Source organism: Myotis daubentonii, chromosome 5 (genome assembly GCF_963259705.1).
Source record: "Myotis daubentonii chromosome 5, mMyoDau2.1, whole genome shotgun sequence".
In the NCBI taxonomy this organism is placed as follows: Eukaryota; Metazoa; Chordata; class Mammalia; order Chiroptera; family Vespertilionidae; genus Myotis; species Myotis daubentonii.
Genome location: NC_081844.1, coordinates 84,762,486 through 84,780,293, shown reverse-complemented (window position 1 = coordinate 84,780,293; position 17,808 = coordinate 84,762,486). Strand labels below are relative to the sequence as shown.

At 46.5% G+C, this 17,808-nt stretch overlaps 1 protein-coding gene and 1 long non-coding RNA gene across 8 annotated transcripts in view; one reads left to right on the top strand and one right to left on the bottom strand.

The window, feature by feature from the left end:
- Window positions 1-17,808, top strand: part of LOC132235798 (uncharacterized) — a 458,887-nt gene that overhangs the window by 162,839 nt on the left and 278,240 nt on the right. The gene's annotated exons all lie outside the window — the stretch shown is intronic.
- Window positions 1-17,808, bottom strand: part of ARHGAP26 (Rho GTPase activating protein 26) — a 426,945-nt gene that overhangs the window by 305,957 nt on the left and 103,180 nt on the right. For all 7 annotated transcript variants that reach the window (XR_009453085.1, XM_059698750.1, XM_059698747.1 and 4 more), the window contains exons 2-4: window positions 11,050-11,145; window positions 9,394-9,455; window positions 5,024-5,095 (exon numbers count right to left, since the gene is read on the bottom strand). Coding sequence is in view for 6 of the 7 variants with exons in the window: in XM_059698750.1 (XP_059554733.1) it covers window positions 5,024-5,095; window positions 9,394-9,455; window positions 11,050-11,145 (230 nt within the window). In the remaining variant the exon portion in view is untranslated. The remainder of the gene's footprint in view (window positions 1-5,023; window positions 5,096-9,393; window positions 9,456-11,049; window positions 11,146-17,808) is intronic.

Sequence of the window (17,808 nt, the reverse complement as noted above, 5' to 3'; positions counted from 1 at the left end):
GAGAGAGAGAGAGAGAGAGAGAGAGAGCGCAACAGTGGCAGTAACATTATTGCCCAAGGTTAAGATTTGGGATAATTGAAGTATAGAACATCCTACATATACAACTGGGAAGGCAAGGCATTAATATGGAAAATTTCTCACCACAGAATGAAAAGCAATAATAGCATGATATAAACTTGGTACATCCTATATTGAGTGTATATACCTAGAGCGATGGCGAACCTATGACACGCGTGTCAGCGATGACACGTGAACTCATTTTTTTGGTTGATTTTTCTTTGTTAAATGGCATTTAAATATATAAAATAAATATCAAAAATATAAGTCTTTGTTTTACTATGGTTGCAAATATCAAAAAATTTCTATATGTGACACGGCACCAGAGTTAAGTTAGGGTTTTTCAAAATGCTGACACGCCGAGCTCAAAAGGTTCACCATCACTGACCTAGAGACAAAGATTAGATGGGAAGATTCCAAAATGAAAATACTTGAGGTTAGGCAATGGAATAATGCATGCTTTTGCCCCTCCATTTAGGATATTTTTATTGTCCTATATTAATTGCTTTTAAAATGAAAAATAATGTAAATATCATAATACACATAATAATCCCTGCAATCTCACCACATGCTTGAGTCAGTGAGGTTCTATATTTATCTCCCATTTACAGACGAGAAAAACTTAGACCCAGGGACATTAACTTGTAAAAAGCTGCAGAGAGTGACAGAGCTGGGATTCGAGCCCAGGACAAGCTGCCTCCAAAGCCCACGTCTCAAGCACACTTGAGACACACTGTCACAGGCGCCTCTTCCTTCTATATCCCAATGGGGATGGGTGGGAGAAGGTTGGCACCGGCCTGCTAACCAGGATCAAATTTACTAACTCGGTGCATCGTTCTTGCTTTTAAGTATGTGGAGCCCACAGAGGATTTTTCTGCAACTCCAAGGCCTCTAACAGACGAAAATTTTTCGCAGCCAGATAAGAAAACTCAGAGACATCTCTATTCATTTAATAAAAATATAACACAAAACCACCCTGTGTTGGGCTCTTTTAGAGAAATACAAGACAGCAGTCCCTACCCTCATGGTGAGGATGGTCCAGGAGAAGAAACACAGCCACTGAACAAGTAAACAGCATAATTACAGACTGCCACAGCGCTGGGAAGGAAATGAACAGGGTTCAGGCACAGAGATTCTGCAGGTAGGGTGCTCAGAAGAGGCCCCACTGGGGAGGAGAGGTGGAAGCTGAGACCTGCTGATGCCGTGAGGGGCCAAGTGGAGGCTTCTAGAGCAGGAGAGCAGTAAGTGCTCCGGACAGAACACAGCCAAAGTGGCACAAAAGTCACCAAGAAGCCATCACCTGAAGCCCCGACAAGCTCCTGTGGTGTCAGACACCATTTATCTGGTGAAGAGCAAACCTCTAGGCCTCACAAATTGAGCAGAATGATCATCTATTCAATTTTAGCTGACGCGTACCCATTTCTACAAATCTGAATTTTGCTTAAAAGGCTATTTACATACAAGAAAAATGAAACATGCAGAAGCAAATGAAGAAAAGCCCAAGGAGACATTACTCCTTCAAATTTGAGAGGTACAGGCAAGACACTTGACTCAAGCAACCTTCTCCTTCACAGAAACCAGTGACTCTGAGCTGCGGCTCCATGTCCCAGTTAATGCTCACTTAGCCACTCCACCAGCCCGGCCAGACATCCCAGACAGGAGAACCCTGTGCCAGGGCAGTGCAGCTAACCAGAGGTGAGAAAAGGCTGGGAACATGAGTCACTGGAATCCCATGACTTTCTGGCAACTCGAGCCTCCACATTCCATGTTCAAGAGGACAGCCAAAGCGAAAGAGAAAGAGACGCAGTGCTGTCCAAGCCACAACAAGACCTCTGGGGGAATTAACACTAAGATTTACGTAATGCTCTTAAGATGGGAGAGTGGTATTACTCAGTTACTCGGGGACAGGACGGTGTTCACCTTCCAGGGCATCCACGGTGGTGGCTAAGGGGATGAAGGACAGAGTAGGATCCTACAGTCCCAGCTCTGTATGGATTTACTCTAAACAAACCACTGGCCCTCTGCAGGACGTGGTATGCTAGATGTTATCTGTACACTGAGGGTGACTGCATGAGCTAATTCCTCAGGTTCCTCGTTCAGCTCAAAGACTGACTAATAAAATAAGGATAAGGACACCCACCTCCTCATAGGATTGTTAGGACTAAATGAGATAAACCATGTACAATGCTTAGCAGAGTACCAGGCACATGCAAAGTTTGTAGTAAATCTCAGTGATGCTGATCAAGATGGTGGTAGCCGTGGTGGCGATGGCAATGATGAGGTGCAGCATCTAAACCAACCTCCTTCTTATGGGGAACACCACCTGCTTTCCATGGCCCATGGCCCAGGATGGTAACCCTTCACAGCACACTTGGAGGTTGCATTTTACTTATATCTCTGTGCCTGATGTCTTTCTCCCCAGCCACACCACGAGCACAGAACCACACCTGTGCTTATTCTCTACCAGACGCCAGTGTATAGCACAGGGCCAGGCACACAGCGGGCTCTCACTCATTTTGTTAATGAATCAACTATGTGTATGGAATATAATAACTAACATCAATAACTATATGACAGACACTGTTCTAAGCACTTTATATGAGTTCCCACATTTCTCCCTTGTAATAACTGTGAAGTAAGTACTATTGTGATCCCTGCTTTATAGCTCAGGACATGGGCATGGAGCAGTAACCTCCTCAAGTTTACATCCAAATGGCAGAATGAGAGTTGGACTCAAGCAACCTAGCTCAAGTGTCCACACCTAACCACTGCTCACCAATGTCTATTCTACTTTCACTGGAGAGCACAGCTAGGGCTGCAAGAAAAATAAGCTCCCCCATACTCAGAACTCTAAACGTCGTAGGGCCATGGTCACACCGAGCTACAGGGTGGCACCTACCTGAGAAGCCACACTGGCCCAAGAAAGCCCAGGAGCCCACCTCCCTAGCAGCCTTCACACCCCACACTCTAACTGCAGTGTCTTGCAAGTAGCAACAGCTTGTTACAGCAACGGAAGCAGCACCAGAGGGGACAAGAGGAGGAAGGGTAATTTTAACATCACACAGGCAGAGTTCAGAAACTTGAACTTAGCCACTAAACAGCCTTCGCTGGGCCGTAACTGTTCTTAAACCTTCTCTCTAGATCACCTCGTACAGGGTTTGTTGTTTCTTCACTACCTCTGAAATGTATGGAGGGGTAGAGAGGAACAGGTATACTGAAAGAAAGAAATGACAAAGGAGGAGTGATGAGCAATCATCCCCAACATCACCACATTATTCTTCATCAGGAATGAGAGAATGGAATGTGTATGCACAGAAACGTGTTTTGGTGAGCAACCATTTTTCTTAAAATTTTTAATTCTCGTATTTCTCACCATTATAGCCCCCGCCCCCACCACCCAACCTGGAAAAGTACCTGCTCCTGTCATTCTGATCAATGCTATTAACCCAAAGGGAGCCCCACACAGGCTTCCGCTCCTCCCCCGTGCTAACTGATAAACCTTCAAACCAGCGCCGAGAGGAGAGGCCAGAGTGAGAGGCGGCTGTGCTCAGAGCGAGAAGTGACTATTGGAAAGATGACTCAGTGCACAGGTCTGCGCTGCCTCCGCCGCAAAGCTCTTCAGAGCCTCCGGAGCCGCTGCCACGTGTCTTCAGGAGTGGGAGGCACAGGCCCCAAAGCCACTAAAGAGAAGTTGCTCACTGGGCCTGCATCAGCGAGCACAGGGGAGGAACACTCCCCAGGAACACTGGGTTTGCTCAAAGTCTTGGACAAAATCCTAATGAAACAGACATCCCTTTAAATTAGGCATTCCTTAATCTCTGATACAAAAACCAATAATCAACAAATTCTTCATAAATGTAAACTGTAAAATTGGTAGAAAAGTGCTGTAGAATTAGGAGAAAAATATTTGCCGTGGTTTCTCCTTCAAAGAATGACTGAACTGAGCATCATCTCAGGCCTTGATATATTCATTTTTAGAAAGCAGATGCACTTGGGGGTTGGGGGAAAGGGGAGAAAACCCCACTTCTTACATTTCAGCTATCCATTTCCCATCTACAGGCACCTCTCAAGACCATTTCACAACTGAGTCAAATCCATAAAACAGATCAGAGTGTGATGCTGCCCAAAACACCCTGCAGGTGGCACAAGGGACTGCGGCTAAAGGACACAGTTTGGAAAAGCAAGAAGAAAATCTGGAAAATCCTCCTACTTTCATTGAGTCCAATGAAAACATCTTCCCTGCAGGTGGTCTCGAACACTCTACTGAAGGTCAAACTAGCTAGGGCTTCTAGTGATTTCTTACAGGGCGAGAAACCCGGGAGAATCCACCTCTTAAACATGAACAAGACTCCCTTTGCGGTCTTTCAGTAACACAATAGAATCAGCCAAGTTTGGGCTACAGTCCCACCAAGCCAGTGACAACAAATGGTGACCTCTGGGCTGTAGCAGTCCCACTTTTTGACATGCACAATGTGTAATATATATTTTTAATTATTTGCCAACATTTTTTTTGGAAACTGGGCTATTTCATATAAAACTCTGACTTTTCAGTTTCTCTTAAAAAATGTAAAGGTCTAGCGAGAAAACTCACTTGCACGCACAGCCAAAGTGAGCTAAGAATAGTGTGCCACAACCACAGGGCCCAATCTGTCACCCATGTTCTAGGTTCCAAGTCCTGGACCTCACAATAAATATAATCAATCCTATGTTGTCCAAGCACATAGGTATCTAGCTACTAACACAGAGGAGGCATGGTTTCTACCTTTTGGACAATTTATGAACTAGCGCAGGATGATTAGATAACAAAATACTAGAATGACTGCTCTGGGGATGAGCACACAGACTGTCTTCAGACACTTGTGAAGAACTAGGTTCCAGGCTTATCCACCCAAGGTTTTCTGAAGAAGTTGTGTTTTTCCAGACCTCCCGCCCTAAAATCCAAGAAGAAGAACTGGAAATTTCTCACCTTGGCAGCCCCAATCTGCTCCTTCCGAAACTTCTCCAAGGGCGTGATGAGCACGTCACTGGCATTCTCAATCTGGTTGGGGGAGACGCAAGAGCAGTATCAGTAAAGAATCAGAGCAGTCTGGCACAAAATGCCTCCCATGTCTCCACCTAAAATGTGAGTAAGCAACACCATGCATGTGGTAATTGTTCACAATACTTGAAACTGACAGCATGTCAAGTCAAAGTCTAGTCATCAGTTCAAAGCATGGTATTATTCCCAGGCAGGATTAAAATTGATTGTTTAGAAAGAAAAATTAGGACCTCTAAAAATGTAAGCAACCAATTGAAGGTGGAGGGAAACTAGTGACAAGGTAGGATCTAAATTTCAAGCTTCCAGGGACATCTTGGAAATGCTTATTCACCCAAATTATACTTAAGCAGATATATTTAAAGCAGATCAACACTGAGTCTGGATTATAAACAAATAAAGCACCTGATATCTGGCGGCATAAACCCTATCATCTGGACTTGGTGTAGACCTATACCACTAGTAGACTATGATCAGGATGCTTGTAGTTAACAAGCATGACCATGGACAAAACATTTAACCTGGCTGCCTCTCGATTTCATCTCACAGCCTCACCTCCTCAGGTCCTGCACTCCAACTATCCCATCACAGGAAGGTATCTCAAATAGCAAACCTGTCCCACTTCTAGGTCTTTGCATTTTGCTGTTAACTCACATGCTCTGTCCCCAAATCCCCGTGAGGACGACTCATTACATAGTGCAATTCAAGTTTCAGCCCTAAGGTGACCTCTTTAGGGAGGCTTTCCATGACCACCAACAGAATCCAAAGAAACTTCCCAACAACCCACCAAGGTTTTTCTTCAGAAGACAAAAGCCAGCTAAAGTTTTCTGTTCACCACTACACAACACACACACACACACACACACACACACACACACACACACACACGAACTCACGCATGCATATACGCACACACCCTCATGTAAATGCTCACTTATGTACCACCATCCCCAAAACACAGAAGAATCCTAAAACAAAGGAACACTCAAATATGTTTCAATGACTCCATGAATGAATGAATGATTTCTTGATTGGCTGCCAACTACATGACCATGGACAAAACATTTAACCTCTCTGGGCTCCAATTTCCTCGCCTACAAATAATTGGGCTTGATTGTTCCAGCTCTAAGATTCCATGGTCTTTTGTAAATCAGTACAGTATTTCATAATCTTTCCTCTTAAGTCATTCACTGCTTATTCGTTGCTCAACTAATTATTTCAAGAATCTCATTGGAACAAAGCTTTATTTTTCTAAATCACATGCATATCCATTACAATGCGACCAACAGAGGACATGCCAGAAGCACACATGGACACAGAGAGACCTAACTGGACAAAGTGAGGGGTAGAAGGTGGCAGATCTCCAAATTTATTACCCTTTGCCTTTTTCTCAATGTTGAGGCCACTTATTTTAGTAGAGAGCAATGCTGGAATTGTGCAGTGTCATTTAACTTGTTCAATTTTTGTTATTTGATGTGACTCAGTTGGCTCACCTATTTAAGTCTTTTCCACAAATCAAGTGTAAGTCCCTAAAGCCCACAACAGTGCCTGAGCCCCTAAGTCAGTGGTTCTCAGCTTCAGTCACATGTTAGGCTCACCTGGGGAGCTTTTAAATATTTCTATGTCCAGGCCACACTCCAAACCAATTAAATCAGAACTCTATACTTCATCCCAGGCATCAGTATGTTTTAAACTCAAGTTGTTCCAAAGGGCATCCATGATTGACAATCCAGCCCTAAATAAATGCTAAATATAGACAAGCAGTAGCCGCTCACCTGGGACTCAGAATGTCCAAGTCCTTGCCCCGGTCCTTCCACTGCTTGCCATCAGCCTTCGTAAGACCTCAACTTTCTAATCTGTCAAATGAGGGACTGCAGAGGTGAGGAATAAGGTTCTCCTGGGTCTATGATTCTATGATTGTGTAATTTCCCCTCAGTTCCACACACTGTAGAAATATCAGGGACACAGTAACCCACTCTCTGCCCTTCAAGGACTCCTATTTACTATGGGACATGTGCAGTGATCATCAGGAAATTGTGCTGACTGCAGAATTAGAGGCATGAAGTAGATATTAAGAGAATACAAAGGATGGCCGAATATCTCAGGGCATTAGGGAAGGCTTTCCAAAGAAGGTGCAGCTTTGCTAAGCTGAGCTGAATTGGTGATGAAGCTGTCACAGGGTGAGGAGGTCGGGAAGGGGCTTGCGATGGCCAGAGACTCAGATGCAGACAGTAGAAACTCGACTCACTGACATTAATAATAAAATTGCAGAGGCAAGCTGAAAAGTATAATAATCCAGTCATTGTTCCCTTGCTGCAGGCCATAGCAATCTGCGGGGTATTATCGTGATTTGCTCACCACACCACCCACCCCCAAATACTGGCTCGGCCAAGAATCAGACTCCAAAGAATCATTTCCCTTTCTCTGGCCGGCACTAGCACGTGCACAAACACAGCCTTCCCGGCCTCCACCCACCAGCAGCCCTGCTGCTGCTGCCACCCCGACCTGATTCTGGCTCAGGCGCCCAGCAATGAGTACTCAAGGAAAACAGTGTCTCTCTGCAGGACAGAAGGTGAGAGAGCCTTCTGCTCTGTCTGGCATAACACATTCTTCGGCATAGCACATGCTTGGGCTTGAATCTGGACCATGCCACTGTGTGACCCTGGGCATGTTGCATAACCTGTTTAACCTCGACACCTTCATCTGGACAATAAGGATGATACAGGCACCACCTCACAGAGTCATCATGAGGGTTGAAATGGAAAACATGTGGCTACATAATGTCTTCGTGGGTGTGAAGGACTAACTTGCATCTCCTGCCCCACCCTCACCCCAATTCATGTATTGAAGCTTTTACCCTGGCAAATTAATTAAACAAGGGGCCATTGGACCAACGTGGCTCTAATGCTTTAGTAGCCTACAACAGCAACCCAAGACCTAAGCTTGTGAATACCTCAAGGTTAAGAAATCAAAACCTAATAATAAGTAATCGCAAACAAAGAGGCTTTCCCAAATAAGGGAACCATTTAAGCGATAGCCAATTAAATAATTTATTTGCTTTGCTTCCGCATTTCTTTATTACTCTTTCCCCAGGCTCCTGTAGCTAGAGCACTCCCACTACTTCCAGGCTGGTGCTACCCAATTTGAATTGATTTTTGCTCACATAAGCTCTTACAAATTTAATATGCTTTAGTTTATCTTTTAATACCCACAATGTGATAGCACTTGAATATGGGATCTCTTGGAAGCTAACTAGGTCTTGAGGGTGGAGTCCCCCTGATGGGATTAGTGCCCTTGTAAGAAGAGACCTGAGAACATCCCCACCCTTTCTCTGCCCTGTGAGGAAACAGTAGGAAGGCTGCCATCTGCAAGCCAGAAAGAGAGCCCTCACCCAGAACCACAGCAGTCAGCCCCTTGATCTTGGATTTCCCATTCTCCAGAACTGTGAGAAATAAATCTTTGTTGTTTAAGCAACCCAGTCTATGGTATTTTGGCAGCCCAAGCTGACCAAGACAGGAAATTTAGTGTCAAACCATTTCAGTTGTTAGCATGGGAAGAGAAAAAAAATGTTCATTAATGGACTCTTCCCCCAGCTTCTGGAGCCCTCCTGAGGGACAAATCAACATGCAGCCAGCAAGGGTTTCAAACCAGGCCTCAGACCTGATATCTTAGGGATATGGTATCCTGTGGATATGGAATCCCTCACCTGTTAATGCTGAACCACATCAGAATAAATTCTTATGCAAAAGAGATCTCTTAAGAACCTGAAGGTCAGCCTTTGGTCCTTGAACTTCACAGTGCCTCTCTTTGAAGAACTTTTTAGAGCTACCATCACTTCTAAGTTCCCGTTTACTGGGTGCCTTCTACACGACAGGCACTGTTAGGAGCTTCAGAATTAGGAGTGACCCTGACCTCCAAGGCTTCTTGGATAAATTTAATAAGGGGGTACGGGGAGTTGCAGAGTGGGGCACCTTCGTTCCCATTCTGTCAATAAAAAAATCTAAGTCCCCAAAGAGTTAAATCATTGTAAAGATACACCCAGAAGTCATATACCTTATATATACACATTACAGTGAATTTTTAGAAGGGCAAGGAAGTCATTCTCAAGTTATCCAAGTACATATATCCTATGTTTTAACGAAGTCTTCAAACCCTGCAAAGATGAGAAGATAAGGCTTGCCCAAGAGCTCAAAGCACGCAAGTAGCAGAGCCTGAACCCAAGCCCAGTTCTTCTGATAAATCCTGTGCTCCCTACATGTGACCACACTATCTGGGACCAAGAGTAGCCCAGCAGTACTCACCATCCGTATCCGTTCATCTTCAAGATTCCTGAGAACACTGGCAAACTCCTGCAAAGACCTTGCTGGAAAAGAGAAAGGGGCCATGAGATGGAAGTTGACTAACGGACCTTCGGGAGCCTTTCCAGATACAACTATCATGTTATGGACTGAACTCCCTTGGCACAAGCAGGAGCCTAAAGTCAATGGTTTCCCAAGGCTCCCCTTATCTTTTCATCATTAACCATCAAGGATGACCCAGAAATGCATGTTAATTCCACCTGGCACTTCAGCTAGGGAAGGATTTCCTTCAAGGAAAAGACTGGCCAGTTCCTGAGAGTACCCAGAACTGATGAGATGCTGGCTGGCTCCCAGACCCCGGGCTAGAAGGGGCAGAGTTCCGCTTAAGAGTTGAAGGATTTCCTGGCCAGGATTCGACCTCCTCAACCTTTGTTGTGGGCCTGCGTCAGAACACAACCTTTTCTTTGGCACTAGAACTAAACAAACAGTGCTGCTGGCACTGGAAGCCACATCCCTGGCTTCTCCATGGGTTCCTCCTGCATCCCCAAGCCACTTATAAATGCAATACACAGCTTGCAGCATGCTGGTCAGAGGGGGAGAATCTCTTGTGCTACAATTATTCCCAAATGCAACAGGCATGAAGTGCAATAGCCCTGAGGATATGTGGAACATCTGTATAATGTTGGGGAAGGCATCCATGCATTCAGGATTTACAGCAATGATGGATTTTCACTGCTCTCAGATGTCTCCCAACTGCCTGTGCTCATCCCCAGATCCTGGTGCACTGCAAGGCAACAGGAACTCAGTAAGCATTTGATGACTTAATTAATTCAACATAACATTCTCAATTCTTGCTCACTTCATGCAGTCAACCAACTTGCCCAATGTCAGAAGAATAAAGTGCAACGACTAGGCCCTGGCAAAGAAAGGTATCCTGGCATTGCAAATCCTCAGTGCCCAGCGTTGCCTACAAAAGGCAGACAGGTGATGGTGAAGAGTGAAGCAGCACAGTGAGGTGATAAATGGTAACCCCACCATCAGCCTCTTGTTAAATAAACAAAAGGGAGAGGTGGGGAGCATTGTGAGCTACACACTGAGTGCTTCTCCCCATTTGAAGACAACAGCAGCTACATAGCTCCAGCCGACTGTAGCCAGGCAGAATGTGGGGCCAGATGATCAGATTCTCCAATGTTCAAAGAAGCTGGAGAATGAAAACTTCAGGATAAATTCAATCTATATGGTAATTCAATTAAGTAAGTAAGTGCCAAAGAAAATATGGCTGCATTCTGATCTCAACCCATGAGCTGGCATTTGAAACCTCTGATCTAATTCTTCCCTCATCCACCTGCGTTCTGCTTTTGCTCAAAGTTCTTAGCACTGTGGCTGGGGGAAGAACGGCACAAGAGCAGCCAGAAGCAGAACACTAAAGGGAGGGGAGAGGAGAGCCCCACTACAAACCTTCAAGCTTTCTTTTGCAGGCGGAGGGCGAGAGGCAACCCCAGAGCTCCGCAAAGCCCAGAATAACCCCAATTCCTGATATTCGCTCAACTCTACCCTCTCCGCTGTAATTGTAATTTATGACTTAGATTCTTCTTATCCCCAGAAAAAGGCTCAGCAAGGACAATGGAAGTTGTGATAAACAGCACGGTTATGACTTACCTATACACATTTCATCATCTGTCTCTGCATCTCCTATGCACTGAAATTTAAATTCATTTAAGGAATCTGCAAATTTCCTCTTCGCTGAAGACAAATCTAGTAAGAAAAAGAGTAAGAAATGTGAATTACTGAAATGAACTGGTTTTCTGATTTGCTGCACTTTTTAGTCCTTCCAGTACTACAGCAACTAGCAGATTTCTTCCTGAGTCCGTTTCAAAGCACAAAAGAACATAAATACAAAGTAGTAAACATTTGTTTATAACATAACATGCTGATTTGCTTTAGAAGTTAGTATGTTTGTTACATTTGCTTTAACAATGTTGGCCCTATTTCTAATTCCTCCAGCTATACAGCAAGTCCTCCTTCTCCATTTGACACAGGGGGGATCCACTTGCCTAGGAGGTCGGGGAGGAGGTGTGGCTTTAGCATCTACAGCCCTGCAGGTCGCTCAGTCACTGACCCTCCACGTGGTCAGTGAAGCTGCCCCCATGCCAGATGCAACAACACCTTCCCCTAGTCCAGTGGTCGGCAAACTGCGGCTCACGAGCCACATGTGGCGCTTTGGCCCCTTGAGTGTGGCTCTTCCACAAAATACCATGTGTGGGCACGTACGTACAGTGCGATTGAAACTTTGTGGCCCATGTGCAGAAGTCGGTATTTTGTGGAAGAGCCATACTCAAGGGGCCAAAGAGCCACATGTGGCTCGCAAGCTGAAGTTTGCCAACCACTGCACTAGTCCAACTCATACCACAAACTGCTGGGAGCTGCCTGTCCCCATGGCACAGGAGGACCTGGACTTCCTCTTCCAACTCCATTACAGGTGAGGCCTGAGTTCTCAGAGCCCGCTCGAGCAGAGAGGCCGGCCAGCCTGACAAATGTCTGCCCGAACCATTTCCCTGGGTCACCACGCCCCCCTACTGCCATGAGAACAAAGCCCTGGCAATGTTTGGGGTTGGAGTAACCCCACACATGGTATAACCCCACACGTGGTATCTATAAAGAAAGCTCTCAGAGGCCCTTGTCAAACGTAAACAATAAGCTTTCATTTAAGTCAGTAATAAAAGCCAATGATCCTTCTATGAACCCTCAACTTCTGCTAATGGCATAAAACCACCAAGGTACCTTCCAGTGGCCTGACAGCCACGGCTGCTCAATACAAATGTGCTTAACTTAATTCCACGTGCAGCCTTCCTGCAGATTAGGCTAATCACTCAAATTACCCTGGTCCATGTTCCCCTCATTGAAGGGGAAATGGCATTATGTTCAAATTCCCAGAGGGAAATATGAGGCATAACTGGCAACAAGGCCTGGCTTTAATAAGATATTGGGGTTGGGGGGGGGTGGGGAATTCTGGCTTCACATAGCAACAAAACCTACTGAAATAAAAGCACCCATGTTCCCCAGCACTTCTCTTTTTCAGTTCCCAGATTTGGCCCTTGAGGTTGGTGGTTAGGTTTTTCCCATCTTTTGATTTTGCTTGTTTCCTCTCCAACATACCTGGCAGTGCTCTGATTGTGCTGTTTAATATGGGGGGTGAGGAGGGGGGGACTGTACACAAATCCAACCCCCAACGTTCAGTTCGTCAATCTGAGTGTTCACTCCAAAGAATGGCTGCCAGTGGGAGAGCCAGGCTGGACCACCCCACTCTCGGGTGTGGGCTCGGGGCACAACATTGGATACTAGTGGCTCCTGCTCCGAGCCAGCCCTCTCAGTGGCTCAGATGGCACAGGTCCCAAGCTCGCTGTGGTTCCTGCAAGGACCTCTGCTCTACACCAGCGAGGAAGGCACTCGGAGTGGAGAAGGAGAACAGGGAGACAACAGCCAACAGTCTCCCATCTCTCCTTGGTTCAGTCACTTTAATGGAATGGTCCTTTGGCAAACAGTCTCAAGATGCTGGCAGGAGAGTCAGGCATCTCTTAAAACTGGCCAACCCAGGCTGAGGAGATCCCCGAGAACATAAATCACTCCCTGGCAAGAAAGACACAGATGCAGCCGAGAGTCAGAACCCTGTGCGAAGGAAGGCAGGCAGGATGAGAAAAGGGAATTACAACCTTTCAGAGTGGAAGGCAAAGCCCTCCAAGGTGGAATGTGGGCACAGCTGTGCTCCGTGTCGTTTTAGTCAAAATGTCCTCCCGATCAGAACTCACAGTAAAAATCCTCCTGTGCCTCCCCCCAGTAGGGCAAGAAAGACTCAAGCTGGACAATCTTCTCAACAAAGTGGAAATAAAGCGAAATGCAAGCCACGCTGGGGAAAGCTCCCAGCACACACCTGAAAAGCGGGGCTGCCAGGGGCAGCTGCCAATGAGGATCAAGGAGCGGCTCGTTCTGCACAACCGGCCTTTGTGGGGCCTTTCACAGGAGGACCAGGAGCAGGGCCTGTTAGCTTATGACCAGAAGGTAACCTGATTTCATTGTCCCGGGCACACAGCACACCCTGCCACAGCACAAACCTGAGAACAACGTGGGCCCCACAAAGCTGATAAAGAGGCCAGTCCTCCCGATGGAAGATTAGGTAATGAGTACTGGTATGGAGTCAATACTGGGCTGTAGGCCAGTGAGGACAGCTGGGTAGAATGAAAATCCCAATTATTGGAAACCGAAAGGGAACTCACCATGGGCTTAAATGACTCACGCCTCAGAGAGGAATCTTTTTTAAAGGTGCAGTGGGCACCTGTTGTTTTGCTTGTTTGGCATCTGCTCCCCTGTCTCTGGGACAGCATCTCAAGCTTGCTTCGGAGGACCTCCCTTCTCTGCTTGCACATCACGGGGTTCTGATTAGATGCCGAACAATCCCTTCCCCGACCCCTAGCCCTCACCCCAACCTCCACTGGCTCCTGGGTTCAGGTTTCAGCTACATCATTTACCAGATATGTAACTAACCCAGGATTACTCCTAAAGTCTCAATCATTTCATCTGACAGTTGTCAGCCCTACCTTACCCACCAGCTGTCAGGAGATCCAGTGAGACACATTGTACACGCACTCTGTTCTGTAAGCTTGAGTTCTAGGCAAGGCTGGGCTTTTCTTCCCTAATATATGAATCCTCCAATAACAGGAACCAGGGAAGGTAATCATCACTAGCTGTAATTATACACCAAAGTTCTCTCTCTCTCTCTCTCTCTCTCTCTCTCTCTCTCTCTCTCTCTCTCTCTTCCCCCCCCCCTTACTTTTTCTCTCTCTAAAATCATTTTTAAAAAATTTAAGTTTTTTTAAGAATTTAAAAGATAAACCCCTTCTCTGTTACTTGGGACAATGAAGAGGACATGAAAAAGGCAGTACTTCTTGTCTACTTCAACCCAAAAGGCTTGATTGCATCCTATGGAGTGATCACCTTGGATATGCAGCTGCACAGAGACCTATTTCTGGAGCCTTCCCTCTGATGCACTCAGGAATCCAACATGCACATTCCAGTAAGAGGAGGGGAGAAGGGGAGGCTGGCGTTGGTGCTGGGTGCAGGCCAAGTTTCGTGGCACCCTGCTCATATAACCCCACTGTTTCGTGTTCAGGCAGTGCAGGACACAGCTAAGAGCCAAGCAGAGCAATAATATTTACTGTTGCTAGAAGGCAGAATGCTGGCCAGAGTGGAGAGAAGACATGTCTGGCAGCCTCTGGGGAGGACAAGTCTCTGCTTTACAGAGTAAGTAGTCTCTGCCTATGAGTGAGGAGACCAGGTGGGTAAGGATATGGAAGCAGCTAGAAGCCTGGCCTTGAGAGGCTGCTCCCAAAGCTGTCTGCTCCCCAGGGGACCAGAGGAGAGCACCCTTCCCTTCCTGGAGGTGCCATGTCCTACCACAGCAGACACTGATCTGCACAGAGCTTAAGAGAATTTAAGCCAAGAACCATCTTTTTGTTTTTAACAGAAAGACAAGGTTTATCACAATTTTTAAAAAGTTAGAATCTACCTTAATTTATACAAGTTGTACTACTGAACTACAAGTCAAGCCACTTCCTTCTTGTCCTTAATTTACACAAGTTTTACCAATAATACAAGTTGAGCCATTTCCTGTTTTTGCACAATTTAACATACACACAAACATACATGCATATGGACACCCCCATAATGACCAACTCAAGGTAACCTTACAACTATATTTATTTTCATTGTATCTAATACCTTTCCCTGACCTCCAAAGTTACCAAAATTACCTACAACTACCCTTAAAAATATTTGCTACTCTGTCACATCTTCCTGGTCTTAGAAACTAATCTACACTAATAAAAGAGAAAAATGGTAATTGGCGTACGACGATACCCTTTTCATTGGCTAATCAGGGCTATATGCAAATTAACTGCCAACTAAGATTGGCAGTTAACTGCCAACAAGATGGCGGTTAATTTGCATATGTAGGCACAATGCAGGGAGGAGAAAGGGAAAGCAGGAAGAAGCCCCCTGCCACTGACAGTGATCGGAAACCCAGGGGGGGAGCTAAGAACTGGGGGGCAGGGCAAAGGCGGCCCTGGGGCCGCCTTTGCCCTGCCCCCCAGCCATGATCGGTGAATCAGGCGCCTTTTCCACCCTGGCCAGTGATAGCAGGAAGTAGGGGTGGAGCCAGCGATGGGAGCTGGGCACGGTCGAAGCTGGCAGTCCCAGGAGCTAGGGGTCCCTTGCCTGGGCCTAAAGTGGAGCCCACTATCGCGGGGCCACTGCAGCTGTGGGTCCCCGCTGCCCGGGCCAGGCGCCTAGGCCAGAGGCATCAGGCCTGGGCTGGGGGCAGAACCAGTGATGGGGGGAAATGAGGGTCCCCTGCCCAGGCCTGACGCCTCTGTCAGAGGCGTCAGGCCTGGGCAAGGGGCCGATCCTGCGATTGGAGGGTGATGGGGGTCAACACCTGAGGGCTCCCAGTATGTGAGAGGGGGCAGGCTGGGCTGAGGGACACTCCCCCCCGCCCCACACCCAGTGCACGAATTTCGTGCACCGGGCCCCTAGTTAGTTAATAAAGACCAATTGCCAAGGTAAGTACTTGCAACAAGGATGGCATCTCAGCTGCTTACAGCACAAGGATCCTCAAGTCCCCAGGCTCACCTCTCCCTTCTCTGAAGGCCAATTACATGTACTAGAGCCTCTGTGCCTCATCATCTTGCATGAAAAAATGATTCTGGAACTACCCATGAATAGTCTCGTGGCATAATATGTGAGTGCCTAGGACAGGGCTGGACAAAGTGGCCCTCAAAACCTGGTACACTGATCTGACCAGGCGTAGCAATACAGGCTGGCTTACAAGTGGAGGGTCTGAGATTCCCCAGAGGAAAGGGGATTCCCATGGTGGGAGCTAAGAAGTGGACACTAGCCACCAAGAGACTACAGCTTTACCCCACAACCCCATTCCCAGGTAAAACTCAACATGCTAAAAAACAAATTATGTCTCTTCCCCTATCCTCTCTCAAAGGAGCCAACTTAGGACCTCTTCCTGTGTCCCCAGTCCTGCCACACAAGTCAGAGTCAGACACCTACCTATCGCGCTTCACAGAACAGTCCTTCCCAAGTCTGCCTCCTATGCATCTCCATTCTGCTCACTCATCTCCAACACTGTCAGCAACCCCTAAACCAAATACCCACACCTGCCTGGACACTGCAACTGCCTTGTCTCTGGTCTCCCCACATCCACTTTGTCCCTCCAGTCAGTATTCCACCTACTCATGTCAGCTCCAGCAGCAAACCCTGCAATGGCTTCCCAGAGCTCTAAGAACAATGAACAAAGTCCCTCCCAAGGCCAGAGAGGCCCTGCAGAGTTTAGGCCCCCACTTCCCTTCTGAGCTCCAGAAACCCTGGCCTCTGCCAGTTCCTGGGATATGCCCTATCCCTACCTCAGCATAAAAGTTCCTTTCTCCAAGAAGCTTCCCTGATTTCTCTAACCAGTCCAAACTCTTCTATTTTCACATCCTGAGTCCTATGCAACTCTTTTTCGTAGCAATTTCATATTGTTTGGGTATTTCTTTGATTAATATCTCCCCAACTAGTAAGTTCCATAAGAGTGAGGAACATGTCTCTTCATGCTCACCAGTGTATTCTCAGAACCAGGCACAGGGCCTTCAGAGAACGGGTGTCACAGAAAGAACAAAGGGAGGGCGGAAGGTGGCATTCCACTAATTCATTACACTCATCAAAGGTGATTCTTTGCTTGACAAGTGAAAAAAAAGCAGATTAGGTAAATTAGGAGAAACTTTCCTACTTATGTAGGTATGGTGGGAGCTAGTATATGTAGGTATGTGCTTGCTGTTAACATAAAATCACCTCCCCTGGCTCTGTCTATTGAGGAAGGTTCCCACAGAGCTGCAGACCGAGCCACCAGCAAGCACAGAAAGCAAAACTTTCTCTACACCAAGGGACCAGGAGAAATGAGCCACAAAAACGGCAACTCTCTGCCACAACCACATATCCCCTTTCGGCCCCGGCATGTCTCCAGATGAAGGGAGAGTTCCCAGAGAACCCTCCTTTTCTCTTTCCCTATATCTGGGCAAGCTGAGAACACATCCTAGCAGAAACTGTGTTTGGGAAGAGGCATTCCCCTTACTCACCATTTCCCCAAGTCTGCATATGGCATTTTAAACCTAGTTCCATTGCTTAACTGTAACGAAAGCAAGTGACATTCCCATGCTAAATGCCACCCTACAGCATGAACCCCTGCATTATATAAGCAAATAAGAAACACACCACGTTCAAATCTTACAATAGAACAAAATTCCCCCATGGCTTTCACTGAGTTTCTGTGACGCATGGTCTCACCTATGGCCACTAGGTGGTGATCAACTGTATCAGAGA